The following is a 15240-nucleotide window of genomic DNA, read 5'->3' on the forward strand; positions in this document are numbered from 1 at the left end:
AATCTTTGGCTGAAGGTGAACCTCAGGAGTGACTTCATTACTGAGCTGTAAGGGTGTCCAGGGGCCATACTCAGGGTTTCTCTAGTCTCTCTCAGACCAATAAGTCAGGGTTTTTTTTGTGTGTGTGTGTGTGAGTTAGAATTTTATTCTACATTCTTCTCCAGCTCTGTCTACGACCCTCTATTGTGATCCCCATCAGTGCAGTTAGTGGTGGTAGCCAGGCACCATCTAGTTGTGCTGGACTCAGTCTGGTGGAGGCTGTGGTTGTTGTAGTCCATTAGTCATTTGGACTAATCTTTCCCTTGTGTCTTTGATTTCATTCTCCCTTGCTCCAGATGTGATGAGTCCAGTGGAGTATCTTAGATGGCTGCTCAGAAGCTTTTAAGACTCCAGACACTACTCATCAGAGTAGAATATAGAGCATTTTCTTTATAAGCTATGTTATGCCAGTTGAGCTAGATGTTCCCTGAGGCCATGGTCCACAGAGCCCTCAGCTGAGTAATTTGTTCCCTCAGGAAGTTTAGATGTGTCTATGGAGCTTTCATGATCTTGCCTTGGACAAGTTGTGCTGGCTTCCCCAGTGCTGTCTACTGTCTTACCCTTCACCAAAGTTACCACTTGTCTATTTAGTGTTTTTCTCTCCCACCTCTCATCTCCCTCATAACCATCAAAGATTGTTTCTTTATGTATGTAAACCATTTCATAAGTTTTTATGGTAGTGGCCTCATACAATATTTGCCCTTTTGTGATTGACTTATTTCACCCAGTATAATGCCCTCCAGATTCATTCATGTTGTGAGATGTTTCACAGATTCATCATTGTTCTTTATCATTGCATAGTATTCCATTGTGTATATGTACCATAGTTTGTCCATTCTTCTGTTGATGGGCACCTAGGTTGTTTCCATCTTTTTGCTATTGTGAATGATGCTGCAGTGAACATGGGTGTGCATATGTCTGTCCATGTGACAGCTCTTATTTCTCTAGGATATATTCCTAGGAGTGGGATTGTTGGATCATATTTGTATGGTATTTCTATTTCTAGCTTTTTAAGGAAGCACCATATCATTTTCCAAAAAGGTTGTACCATTTTGCATTCCCACCAGCAGTGCATAAGATTTCCAATCTCCCTGCAACCTCTCTAGCATTCGTTATTTTCTTTTTTTTTTTATTCGTGTCAGTAATGTTGGGGTGAGGTGATGTCTCATCGTGGTTTTGATTTGCATTTCTCTATTGGCTAGTGATCACAACCATTTCCTCATCTATCTCTAAGCTGCTTGAATGTCTTCTTTGGTGAAGTGTCTGTTCAGATCCTTTGCCCATTTTTTAATTGGATTATTTGTCTTTGTGTTGTAGAAGTGTTGGATTTTCCTGTAGCTTTTAGAGATTAGACCTTTGTCAGATTTGTCATAGCCAAAAATTTTTCCCAGTCTGTAGGTTCTCTTTTTACTCTTTTGGTGAAGTTTTTTGATGACCATAAGTATTTAATTTTTTAGAAGATCCCAGTTATCTAGCTTATCTTCTGGTGTTTGTGTATTATTAGTTATGGTTTGTATCCTGTTAATGCTTTGGGTTAGGGCCTCTAGTGTTGATCCTATTTTTTCTTCTATGATCTTTATAGTTTTTTTTTTTTTTAATATTTAGGTCTCTGATCCATTTTGGATTAGTTTTTGTGTATGATGTGAGATATGGATCTTGTTTCATTTTTTTGCAGATGGATATCCAGTTTTGCTAGCACCATTTGTTAAAAAGACTGTCTTTTCCCCATTTGATGGATTTTGGGTCTTCGTTGAAGGTCAGTTGACCATAGGTTGATGGATTTACATCTGGGTTCTCAGTTCTGTTCCACTGGTCAATGTGTCTATTGTTATACCAGTACCAGGCTGTTTTGACTACTGTAGCTCTATAGTAGGTTCTGAGATCAGGTAGTGTGAGTCCTCCTACCATATTTTTTTTCTTCAAAGGTGCTTTACTTATCTGGGCTTCTTCCCTTTCCATATAAAGTTAATGATTAGTTTTTCCATCTCTTTAAAGAATGCTGTTGGTATTTGGATTGGAATTGCACTGTATTTGTAGATTGCTTTGAGTAGAATTGACATTTTCACAATGCTAAGTCTACCCGTCCATGAGCGTGGTATGTTTTTCCATTTATGTAGATCTCTCGGTTTCTTTCAGTAGTGAAAACTGAACGTTTTAAATAATATATTTTAAGAACTCTGGATACTTCCCCCACCTTTGTGGCTCATTGTTGTTCTTGTTTATTTGTTTAGTGACTTGGTTGGACTATTTCAGTGAAGTCTATTTTCCCTGCAATGTGCAGCCTCTGATGTTATTCCTCAGAGGACATAACTCTCTGCATGTGCACCATCATTCTAGGATAACAGTGGTTTTAGCAGGGCTCTCTTTGATTGTCTCTTTCTCTCATGTCTTTGTTAAGCTGTCATCCTCTGTTGTTATTATACCCAGTTCTTAGCTTCCAGTAATTGCCACCTGGTTTCTCTATTTTTTTTTTACATGAATTTCTCCACAGCCTGATCCAATTAAATTTAAGCCCCTTTTCAGGGGTAGTCTTTGAAGCTTGTTCTGACCCCAGGTGAGCTCATCTTAGCTGTCTCTTTCCCTCATTCACTCTGTTAAACTTCTACCTGGTCTAAGGTTTAGCTTGTTGCTTTTCTGGAGCTACCAGCTTCCTCTGAGTTGCTTACCACCAAGGTTTCCATTTTTTTTTTTTTTGAGAGTGCCCTTAGACTTGAACTTACCCACACTCTGTCCCAAATAGTCATTTCTTAATACTATATTAGTAAATTCCCGTGTGTCTAAGCCTTCAAAATTATTCAGTATACAATTGTATTAAGTTGCTTTATCATAATTTACTTGTACATCCATCTCCTTATCTTTAGATATTTAGATTGTTTCTAAATGTTCTATTATTGTAATAATTCTAATGAACATCTTCAAGATAGATACATTTTTCCTTCCTTTGTGTTTTTTCCACAGGATAAATTTCTAAGAGTAGAATTTCTGTGTCAGCCCCCCACATCATCAATATTTTTCATGGCTCTTATTACATATCACCAGATTTTTTCTAAAAGGATTGTACCCATTTACATTGCTGCTAGCAACATATAAGTCTACTAGCTTCACTATAACGTCTTTATCTTGGATGTTACACATAATATATGGTTTTTAATTCTGCATAGATAAATCTAAGTGTGTTTACTGTTCGCTGTAATATGTTACTTTATCAGAGGAACAGAGATAACGTTTGATTTATGTTCTTTCCTCTCTTCTTCCAAGTCACCTGGAATCTCTATGACTTCAAATAGTGGGTCCTTTCCTAGCACATATGGTCAACAGACATCTGTAGATAACCGTCAAGGTCAGTGGCAACGCCGAAGAAGGCTGGATGGAGCACTGAACAGGGTTCCAATTGGATTTTATCAAAAAGTATGGAAAGTTTTGCAGAAGGTGAGCATAATATATTGTGGATGTCTCTTTATTTCCTCTCTTGAAATCCTCAGTCTGCATGGCTGAAACGTAACATGACAGCAGTTGTGTAAGAGGCATATACTCACAGGGACAAAACCCAGAAGAAAAAAACAAAACAGTGAATTTGTTATGGTAGCATTATTGATAATTTAGTTTCTCTCCATTATTGTTGCTATAGTGTTGTTTATAAATTAGATTTTTAAAATGATCACTTCTCTGATGTTGGACATAGTTGGGCTGACACATTCTATTTCGAGGCTTTGTGCTACATTCGCTACTGATCGAATGAATTTGGTGCTAAAGACCTCCTTTCTTTATAGCTATTGTAGATTGGAAATGTTATTTGTATCAGCGTACTGCTCATAACCAAATATGACTTTGGTAAAACAACTGCAGTATCTGAAGAGTTTGTGTAAGGAACTTTTACCTATATATTTTCTTAGATGAAAACTATTAAATAAATACAGCATCATAATGATGCTAATAGTCCAAAGACTGTTTGTGTGACCAATTTTTGTTTTTCTTGCAAAAGTTTATTTTTCTAAAAACTTTTAAGGGCACTTTACGTCACTATGATAATGACAGATTTAGAGGGCTGAGAAGGCCGTAGTGCTCATTCATAGGTCTCATTCATAGTCTCTTAGTTCCACTTTTTGCTTCATTGCTCTCAATAAGTACCTGAAGAGCACTTCTTCCAGGACTTCAAAACCATTATTTTTGTCTCTCAGCATGCCAGTATTCTTCCTGGGACAGAGTCAGATGATCTTTTGGGAAGAGGAATGTTGATTTCTCAGACTATCAGCTCTGCCGAGGTTTTCAAGGAATACCTAGGACTTGCTTTCCTTCCAGCTAACTTCTTTTTTTTTTAATTGTGGTAAAAATATACACAATAGAACATATACCAAATTAACAATTTCTACATATAAAATTCATTGACACTGATTACATTCTTCAAGATGTGCAACCATCTTGAAGAAGATGATAAGTACTATGGAAAAAACAGAACAGGGTAAGGGGATCAGAAGTACTGATGGAGGATACTTACTTGAAAATGTAGTAACTATACAAGTCTGATAAATGCATATTTTGCGAATTTTTTCTGCAGCCCAAAAATCTTTCTGAAGCCTTATTTGTGATGACTCTGGGATGTAACATGGTGTCTTCCCAGGTAGTCTGAATATTTGGAGCTAGCCTGTCCTAGAAGGTAGATCTTCCTTGCCCACTCCAAGTCCCTAAATATAGGATGAACCTTGAGCCTCCTAGCCCAAACCTGCATCTTGGCACATAGGAATGGCAACCCCATGGCAAGGACATTTAGGCTGTCAGGCCTCACACTGGCCTGTGATTACTCAGCATATACCCAGCGAAGCACACACAGATTAGTGTCTCCTTACAGTCTCACAGTTGTTAGCATATCTTTGGTGACAACATGTTTTTTCTGTTTTGCAGTGTCATGGACTTTCTGTGGAAGGCTTTGTACTTCCTTCTTCCACCACTAGGGAGGTAAGATTCTGCGTCTTTCACATTTATTTGGCTGATAGCTTGTCTGGCTAAAGTATTTCAGTGATCCCTTTTCAAAGTAACAGAGACATGTTTTTATAGATCGACTGAACATGAAATGCATTTGAAGAAAAGACGTAATGATTTTTAAAAATGGAAATGGGAATCCAAAACCAAAATCCCATTGCTGTCCAGTTGATTCCAACTCAGAGAGACCCTATAGGACAGAGTAGAACTGCCCCCATAGGGTTTCAAAGGAGTGCCTGGGGGACTCAAACTGCTGGCCTTTTGGTTAGCAGCCAAACTCTTAACCACTACCTCACCATGGTTTCCAGAAATGGGAATATTAGGGAATAATTATGTACTGCATTAATTATATAAGGGCAGTTTCTTATAATGGTTAAGTTAGGCTGGCTTATGTCAGTATTGCCAGTGCTGGAGAGGGAAGAAAGGATAGAAATCTAAGAAAGAATGACTACTCATGTCCCTCATCCTTTTCATTCCCATTCTTCTCTACTAAGATGCTTGTAGACCTAGATCATAAACCAGCTATCCTTAGTTCTAACTATATGTCAGAGTAACATGGGCACCCATCTCCAACTTAATGGATTGGAATCTCCATAGACGGGGCTTGAGCATCTTTACTTTTTAATAATTCCGTAGATGAATCTGATATATAACCATAGCTGGAAAACACTGTGAGGAACCACAGACATAGATTATCAGGCACTTTTATACATTCATAGAGTCAGTTCTTATCATGAGTGGTGTTATACTCTATAAAGTCACTCATTGAAAATACTGTATTAGTGAATACTGAACCATTGTTCCTAGAGGAAATGCTAGTTTCTACAAGCCTCTGGTCACAACACTTTCATCAACTAGTCAGTGCATTACCTTCTTTTATGTCTGCTCACAACACTTTCATCAGCTTGTCAATGCATTACCTTCTTTTGTGTGTATTTCTTTTAAAGACACCTTATTTAATGGATATTGTTGATTTGTCAACACTGAACTTATGGCCAAGAGCATTATAACTCATGCCTGAAAAAAGTTTATGTAACACATGTATTTTCACCGTAAGGCACACACATCACAGCCTTCTTGCACTTAGGAACGCTAGACAGCATTTCAGCACTATGCTTGGGGGTCATTTTAAACAGCAAAATCACCAACAAAAAGCAAAAAATTCAAAAAATGTGACATAAATAGACCATGAAAAGGACACTTGTTTACAGTATGAGAGCTGAAACAAGAAGGCAGAGTGTCACCTTGTTCGACCTTAGCTGGGAATGTGTGTGTCGGGTGACACAAATTTTTCACTACTCTCCACCTGGCCATGAATGACTGCAAAAGCACTGTGAGTATTGATTTTAGAGTTACAAATAAATTTTAGTGAGGAGGCAAATTCACCAATACGGAATCCGTAAATAATGAGGATTAACTGTAGTTCACTTTTTACCCAAATCACGTGGAAATGACGAAGAAATAGCTTTTATTCAAAATCAACAAAGAAGCTAAGAGTAGTCATATTGGACAGTAGGAAATTCTAGAAAACACTGGAGTTGTTGCAGAAAAAGGCAGAAGAGTAAAGAAAGTTAATGCTATGCTTCAGAGCTTCACTCTTGCCTACTTGCCTTTTCTCTAAGAAAGAACACTGTGTCCCCTATCTGTTTTTTCTTTGCCTTTAAGCTAGATTGAAATGTTCATAGAATTAATTAGTAAGATATACCTTGTTAGCACCTTTAAGAGTCTTCAAAACACTTTCACACATTATTTAATTGATCTTCAACACAGCTATATAAGATAGGATTGTAGTTCCCGATTTACAAGTAAGGAAACAAATATAAAGAGATTAAAAAAATTGCCCAAGGTCATCTGGGGTCTTAAACGCTAGCAAGCAGCCATCTAAAATGCATCAACTGGTCTCAACGCACCTGAATCAAAGGAGAATGAAGAACCCCAAGGACACAAGGTAATTACGAGCCCAAGAGACAGAAAGGGCCACATAAACCAGAGACTTTATCATCCTGAGACCAGAAGAACTAGATGGTGCCTGGCTACAACTGATGACTGCCCTGACAGGGAACTCAGCAAAGAACCCCTGAGGGAGCAGGAGAACAGTGGGATGCAGACCCCAAATTCTCATAAAAAGACCAGACTTAATGGTCTGACTGAGACTAGAAGGACCCCAGTGGTCATGGCCCCCAGACCTTCTGTTGGCCCAGGACAGGAACCATTCCCGAAGCCAACTCTTCAGACATGGGTTGGACTGGACAATGGGTTCAGAGGGATGCTGGTGAGGAGTGAGCTTCTTGGATCAGGTGGACACTTGAGACTATGTTGGCATCTCCTGCCTGGAGGGTAGAGGGGGTTAGAAGCTGGTGAAATGGACAAGAAAAGAGAGAGTGAAGGGAGAAAGCGGGCTGTCTCATTAGGGAGAGAGTAATTGGGAGTATATAGCAAGGTGTGTATAAGTTTTTATGTGAGAGACTGACTTGATTCGTAAACTTTCACTTAAAGCACAATAAAAATTATTTTTTAAAAAATTGCCCAAGGTCATAGACCTACTAAGTGCCAAAGACAGAACTTGAACCCAGGTCTTCAAACTCTAAATCCTCATTGCCTCCCTGGAGTATATATGTAGTACAGTTTTACAAAAATTATTTCTCAATCCCCTTAATGCCAATCTGGAGCCCTGGTAGTGTGGTGGTTAGGAGCTTGACTGCTAACCAAAAAAGGTCAGCAGTTCAAATCCACTAGCTCCTCCTTGGAAACCCTGTGGGGTCACTATGAGTCGGAATGGACTTGACGGCACACAACAACAACAACAACAATTTTTAATCTCACAGTCTATATAGATGTTTTACATAATTCTGATCATCAAATATATACAAATTGAAGTTCTACTTAAATTTTTCCTTTATCCAGTCATTATATTTATTATTTTAAATGGCTCCATAAAAATTCATGAAGTTACTATACCATAGGACATTATTTACTCAACCATTCACATGTTTAGGTTACTTCTAGTTTTCCACTTGTGACTAATGCTGCTATAAACATTCTTGCATGTAGAGCTTTTTCCTCATTTGAATCATTTCCTTAGGAAGCATTCCCAGAAATAGGATTATGAATTAGAAAGCACTGACATTTTTGTGACTCTAGTTATGCATTACCAGTTTGCCATCCAGAAAGATTGAACCAATTTACTTACTCGGTTACTTTGAAGGGTGCTGAAGCATTGCTCTTGGCTACAGTATTTTTAGTGCCTTTCAGAGTAGGCGATTGATGCCTACTAGATGATGGACGCTTAGGAAGCTATTTCCTTTTTCTCTATCACAGATGACTCCAGGCGAGATTAAATTCTCTGTTCACGTGGAGTCTGTCCTGAATCGTGTACCTCAGCCTGAGTATCGTCAACTTCTGGTTGAAGCCATCCTTGTCCTCACCATGCTGGCAGATATTGAAATTCATAGCATTGGAAGCATCATTGCTGTGGAAAAAATAGTGCATATTGCCAATGACTTATTCCTTCAAGAACAGGTATGTAAACCTGTTGTTTTCTAAAAGAACATTTGACACTAACCTGACTGCATTCAGAGCTCCTTCATGAAGCCAAGGACACTTTCTTTTGCCCTCTTCCTCATAGCTCTTTCCTGGATACCCTTTATAGTGAATCTGAACTCTATTTACAAAAGAAAACCAAAAACAAAAACAAACCAGTTGCCATCAAGTCGATTCCGACTCACAGTGACCCTATAGGACAGAGCAGAACTGCCCCATAGGGTTTCCATGGAGCACCTGGTAGATTTGAACTGCCGACCTTTTGGTTAGCAGATGTAGCTCTCAACCACTATGCCACCAGGGTTTCCTTTACAAAAGTAGTAGACTGCAAAAGGACCTCTGTCTTCCACCATGTGTTTTGTGGTTGTGTTGGATGGTAAAAGTACCTGGCACTCAGGAGACTTTTACGCTTTTCACCATATTTCAGATTTCTTATCACACTACTTTTTGTAGCTATAAGGACTTAATAAGAGACTATTAGGTAGCATATCCTTTTTGAACTATTAAGGACAAAAAAGATTTGTTTGAACTTTGGTTTTTTGTTCTTGCTTTTGCTACTTATAGGAAAATATTAAAATGAAACTTTAATTCTATATTTTTCTTATTTTTTAAAATAAATCTTTCAGGAAATTAACTACATTAAAGAAAAAAAACTATTTTTTTTAACTTTCCAAATGTTTCCTAGGTTTAGAGTAGGAGCACGTAAGATGAAGGGACTATCGACTAAAGAGCCATGAGGAAGAGGAGCACTATTGTCAAAAGGAAAATCTCCAAAACATGTAATAGGTGTTTCGTTCTGTTAGGTGCTGTGTGGGAATGCAAAAGGAATTAAAAGTATCCACGACTTTCTAGGACAGTCCTAATTTTAAATATTCTGGATTGTTGTCAGTCCACGTATCAGAAAACATGATCACTTTAGGCATACACTCTAGCCTTGGGAAGCTTATGGTCTATTTGAATTAAGTTGATTTGGAAAGGAATAATGATCAAATACAAGATAAAATTATTCATGTCGAAATCAGCAGTGCTATAAGGATTCAGACCAAAGTCACTAGGATGATTTGTAGGTCTTAACATTTGACTCTTAACAGGTAGAAATCATTTCATTAACTATTACATTTAACTTTCAAAATTAATTGTTACAGAGAAAAATCCTAAACAATGGTTGAAAAATAACTTGCGTATGATTTTGGGATCTAGTGAAAAATACATTTATGGAAACTCATATTCACCCTTTAGTGCATAACTCTTATCCCTCCCTGGCTAAATAGGCTAAGATCCACCTAGTTGGTAATGGGGAGGAGGTTCTGTGTTACCCTACTCAGGACATTCAATAATAGGATTAGTGATTTTTCCTTTCCCCTGTCTTCTCCCATCCTTATAAATCAAACAGAAAACCCTCGGTGCAGATGATATCATGTTGGCAAAGGATCCTGCATCTGGCATCTGTACTCTTCTGTATGACAGTGCACCCAGTGGCAGGTTTGGCACCATGACCTATCTCTCCAAAGCAGCTGCCACCTACGTGCAGGAGTTCCTGCCCCACAGCATCTGTGCAATGCAGTGAGGGCTTTGGGTCCTGGCTGCTGGGAGCCTTGTGACAGTTGGTCTCTGCCTCGGTTGATTATGCATGGAACTGAAATGTTATTGCCTGATCACTTCCACCCTACCACCTTTCCATCCCGTCCCTCCCAAGAAGTAAAACTTTACCTGGAGGCTCCCTTCTAGCGTGCATATGCTCAAGAAGACATTTCATTGTTGGCCTTAATTCTTTCATGGTTCATAGAAGTTTGTGTGTGTTTTTACTCTGTAGATCTGTTACCAGCTTAGTTTTCTAATTCCTATTTGTTAAGAAGATATTAGTAATAACTGATTCCTAAATTTTGGGTTTTCCTTTTCTGTGGTTTTATTGTGAGTATGAGGGCTGGGTGCATTGGGACATTATTTCAAAAGAGTAAACCCTAATATGTTGGATTTTATGCCACTATAAATTGGAAATTGGAAATATCTATTCTCAGTGCCTTTTCTTGGGAAACGAGAGTATTGGATCATGGTTTCCTTCTTTATTCACATGTTGCCCCACACTGAATAATGGAGTCGTTTCTGTGTAGAATTATTGTCTCTGCTTTTGCCTTCTCTATATCTACTCACAATTCCTACTTTCACTTTGGTGAAATATTAAAAAATGCAAGTGCAGTGTGTTTATTTAAGGATTTATGTATTAAGACAAAATCACATTATGAAGATTGCTAGTATATTTGCATCAGAAAATACAGAATGACCCAGAGAAATGGAGCCAGGAACCTAGTTCCAGAGAGAAAGGGGAAAGAAGATGCCTGAGTAATGTCTTACACATAGGGAGCAGAGAGGGAATGAGAGGTAGATTAATTCCCTGAAGAGAGCCTAGTACACCTAATCCTTGTCTCTAAAGAGTGGGCCAATACAGAAAACACAGAGAATAATTGAAGCCTCTGGTTCTTGCAAAGAGAAATCCAGCAATCTAGATTATAGCTGCTTTACTGAACACTCCTTTCTTGTGTTCTCTATCTCACTCACCTACTTACTTTCTACAGCATCCAGCCCCTCCAACTCCTTGCCTCCCCCATCTAGTCACAAACTCTTTCACTTATATTTTCACTTCCTAATTCTAGTATTTACATCTATATATATATATATATACATATATATATTTTATATCTATTGGTATCTGTGGGCATATATCTGTTTATTGTAAACACCTGCATTTGCATGTGTGTCTAAGCATACATGGGAATTTTTCTGAATGTCATAAGTTTTGATGTGTGTGTATACATTTGAATGTGAGTAAGTATGTAAATATGAATGTTGTGTGAGGGGACTGTGTGACTGTGGCCTCAGGCTGACACACAAAGAATAATATGATAATATCTTAAGTCCTGTTTTCTGGTCCCATGTATAGGTAGCCTTGTTTGGAGAATGTTTCTCCACAATTTTTTCTCCTCTTAATTTGAGGGCAAAGAGTTTGCTAATTTCTCTGTTATACTCAGACAGCTTCTTACTTCACTCCCCTCCTTCCTCTCAGATTTTGCTAGTTTCTCTCCAAGAATGGGAATGGGGAGGGTAAGGAAGGAGGACTCTCTAAGCAGTTTGTACAGAACCAGTGACAGTCTTATGAATACATGTGAATAAGTGAGCATAGTAGAGTGGTAGAAAACAGATGGTGGAAACAAAGAGAGGATGGCCAACCTTTTCAATACCTCTTTTAAAGCAAATGAAAACACACGGTGAGTAGCTTTCTGATTACATGGTTTTCTGGTGAATTTTAAAGAAAATTTACAACCTCTCTGAAAATGTTTGTCTTTTCACTGTCTGCAAGTGTATCCCAGTCACAGGGAATACATCTGGAGTACCACAGGTAAAAACCACAATTCCCTCCCACACTAATTTGCCTGAACTGACACTGATGGCTGCCCTTCTGGGTTTAGTAAATTGTCTATTACTATGATCCCCATACAGTGATTTTTAATCTTTAAAGCAACTTTTTAAAACATCTGTTTGTATTTTGTTCATTTTAAGTGCATGATACTAACTAAAGATGTGTTAGACTTTTGTTAGAAGCACTTATGTTTTAAAAATAGAATAAAGAATTAAAATTTCTGATTAAGTTTGTGTGGTGACAATGTGCAAAACTTTATATGTGTTTTTGTGATTGGAGTTTATTTTATAGCTTTATTTAACATACTCTTTAATTGTACAGTATAGTCAAAGCTCATTAATTGGGTCAAAATAGAAAAATGTTAACATTATGTATTATACGTTATATAACATAATGTATAATATGTATTTAACACAAAATTCAGTTTTATCAATCACGTACATACCTTACTAAATTCAAAGAGGATTCCTGAAGTTTTTAGGTAACCTGTTCTGATGAATGAATAAGACTGATTTTTACTCAGCATTTCAATTGTGTGTAAATGGTGCTTCTGCAGTATTGGGGGGGGTACCTAACAGTTTCTACTCCTAAGTATTATAAATATTTGGCTGAATCTTATTTATACTACTCATTAAGTCCTTTGTATAACAAGAGAGGCTTTATCAAACAAGAATTAAAATGTGTCCTCGCCTCTTTGCCACATCTACTGCAAGGATGAAGACCATTCTCAGCAACCAGACTGTCAACATTCCAGAAAATGTCGACATCACTCTGAAGGGACGCGCAGTTATTGTGAAGGGCCCCAGAGGAACTTTGCGGAGGGACTTCAATCACATCAATGTAGAACTCAGTCTCCTTGGAAAGAAAAAGAAGAGGCTTCGCGTTGACAAATGGTGGGGAAATAGAAAGGAACTGACTACAGTTCACACTATCTGCAGTCATGTACAGAACGTGATCTAGGGTGTTACACTGGGCTTCTGCTACAAGATGAGGTCTGTGTATGCTCACTTCCCCATCAACGTTGTTATCCAGGAGAGTGGGTCACTTGTTGAAATCCGAAACTTCTTGGGTGAAAAATACATCCGTAGGGTTCGGATGAGGTCGGGTGTTGCTTGTTCAGTATCTCAAGCCCAGAAGGATGAGTTAATTCTTGAAGAAAATGACATTGAACTTGTATCAAATTCAGCTGCTTTAATTCAACAAGCCACGACAGTTAAAAACAAGGATATCTGAAAATTTTTGGATGGCATCTATGTTTCTGAAAAAGGAACTGTTCAACAGGCTGACGAGTAAGATCTAAGAGTTGTACAGCTACGGAAATGAGGCTGGATGATTCCTAAGACTTAACGGGTGATATTTTTAAGATGCAATAAAATTCATTTATTCAAAAAAAAAGTGTCCTCGTAGTTCCATCCTGGTAAACCCAAAACAAACCCATTGCCATGAAGTCGATTCCAACTCATAGTGACCCTATAGGACAGAGTAGATCTGCCCCATATGGTTTCCAAGGCTGTAAATCCTTATGGAAGCAGACTGCTACATATTTCTCCTGCAGAGCAGCTGGTGGGTTTGAACCACTGACCTTTTGATTAACCACTGTGCCACCAGGACTCCTTTCCATCCTAATAAGTTAGGTTTTGTTATATTCTTGGAATTTTATGTAGCTGCTGGGACAAAAGTTATTGTTAGCCACAGCTGACAAAACCTCTACCATCCCTTTTTGCACTTACCAAATACCTAGTACCTATACCGTTGCAGTGGAGATAAATACAGTATTCTCCACACATAGTCTTTATTTCCTGTTTAACTTGAGTGACCTCAGGTCCTGGTTTTCCATGTGGTCCCCATTTGTGCCTGTTGCCCTGACATAATTATTAATAGCGTTCTCGGTCACTCTCAAAATTATCCCATTTCAACCTATTGAGTATGGAGAAGTCCCCAAGACTATGGTCCTGAGTTGCATTTCAAACCTGGAATGGAGAAAGCGCCACAAACGTGGCACCCTAGACAGACGCACCATGCCATCCCTCTGGAGCAAAGACGCTAAAAACTAAATAACAGATACAAACATCAATCCTGGAACCCTAAGAATCAAATGAAGGGATAAGGAACTAGATCAAACATCAAATGGAAGAAGAAACTGAAGGAAAACACAGAATGAGGAGAGATACAAAGTGTAGGTCCCCTGCCAACTAACATGGCACAGTGTCACCATCTTGGTACACAGCCAGCAACGACCCCAGACAGGGAATAACAGGAAGGCAACTTCACGGAACTCCCAACAGGAGACAGAGCACCCAGTAAGCAGAGAAACATGCTTTCCCACCCCTTAATATTCTGGTAAGTAAAACAGGAACTTCACCATACCAACAGCCCCCACCATTGGGGTACACAATATGAGCACCCCTCCCTACAGGCCCACCCTGCCCTGTCCCTCCACGTGGCTTATTTTTTTTTCCTCTTTTCTCCCTTTTGTTTCTCCCATCTATCCCTATATGCCACCTCCCTCTGTTCCCAAAGAACCCCGCTATATTGCCACAACTAGAAAGCCACTGGCCCACCACCACCCCCACCCACTGGCTCCCACCATTCCGGTTTTTTTTAATTTTCTTGTCTTTCACAATATCAGGGTAGTTTTCTGCAAACAAATCTTCAACAATTCTCTCTGTATTTTCTGTTATCCCCCCCCCTCCCCGTTCTGGTACTCCAATCACTCGCAGGTTATTCCTCTTGATAGAGCCCACATAATTCTTAGGGTTTCTTCATATTTTTTTAATTTTTTTATCTGATTTTTCCTCAAATAAATTGGTGTCAAGTACTTTATCTTCAATCTCACTAATTCTGACTTCCAGTACCTCAGTTCTGGTCCTATGACTTTCTATTGAGTCATCTAATTCTGAATTTTATTGTCAGTCTTTTGGATTTCTCTTTGCTGTCTCTCTATGGATTCTAGTAGCCTGTTAAATTTGACATTTTGCTCTTGTATAAAAACTTAAAACCAAACTCATTGCCATCGATTCGATTCCAACTCATAGCAACCCTATAGGACAGAGTAGAGCTGCTCCATAGGGTTTCCAAGGAGCGCCTGGTAGATTTGAGCTGCTGACCTTTTGGCTAGCAAATGTAGCTTTTAACCTCTGTGCCAACAGGGTTTCTATTTGCTCTTGCATAGCCTTCCTAAATTCCTCTATTGCTTTGTCTGTGTGTTCTTTGGCTTGGTCTCCATTTTGCCTGATCTCTTGAAGAGCTCTGTATTTTAATCTTTTGAA

At 38.6% G+C, this 15240-nt stretch overlaps 1 protein-coding gene and 1 pseudogene across 5 annotated transcripts in view; both read left to right on the forward strand.

The window, feature by feature from the left end:
* The window catches only part of PHKA1 (phosphorylase kinase regulatory subunit alpha 1), a 201289-nt gene extending 189020 nt beyond the window's left edge, over nucleotides 1-12269 (forward strand). For all 5 annotated transcript variants that reach the window (XM_049873293.1, XM_049873294.1, XM_049873295.1 and 2 more), the window contains 4 exons: nucleotides 3298-3468; nucleotides 4939-4992; nucleotides 8335-8535; nucleotides 9950-12269. In XM_049873293.1, coding sequence (XP_049729250.1) covers nucleotides 3298-3468; nucleotides 4939-4992; nucleotides 8335-8535; nucleotides 9950-10123 — 600 coding nt within the window. In that variant the 3' untranslated portion in view covers nucleotides 10124-12269. The remainder of the gene's footprint in view (nucleotides 1-3297; nucleotides 3469-4938; nucleotides 4993-8334; nucleotides 8536-9949) is intronic.
* A 121-nt stretch (nucleotides 12270-12390) lies between these two features.
* Nucleotides 12391-13384, forward strand: LOC126069686 (60S ribosomal protein L9-like; annotated as a pseudogene).
* The last annotated feature ends 1856 nt before the right edge of the window (nucleotides 13385-15240 follow it).

The sequence above is a fragment of the Elephas maximus genome, chromosome X (genome assembly GCF_024166365.1).
Source record: "Elephas maximus indicus isolate mEleMax1 chromosome X, mEleMax1 primary haplotype, whole genome shotgun sequence".
Lineage (NCBI taxonomy): Eukaryota > Metazoa > Chordata > Mammalia > Proboscidea > Elephantidae > Elephas > Elephas maximus.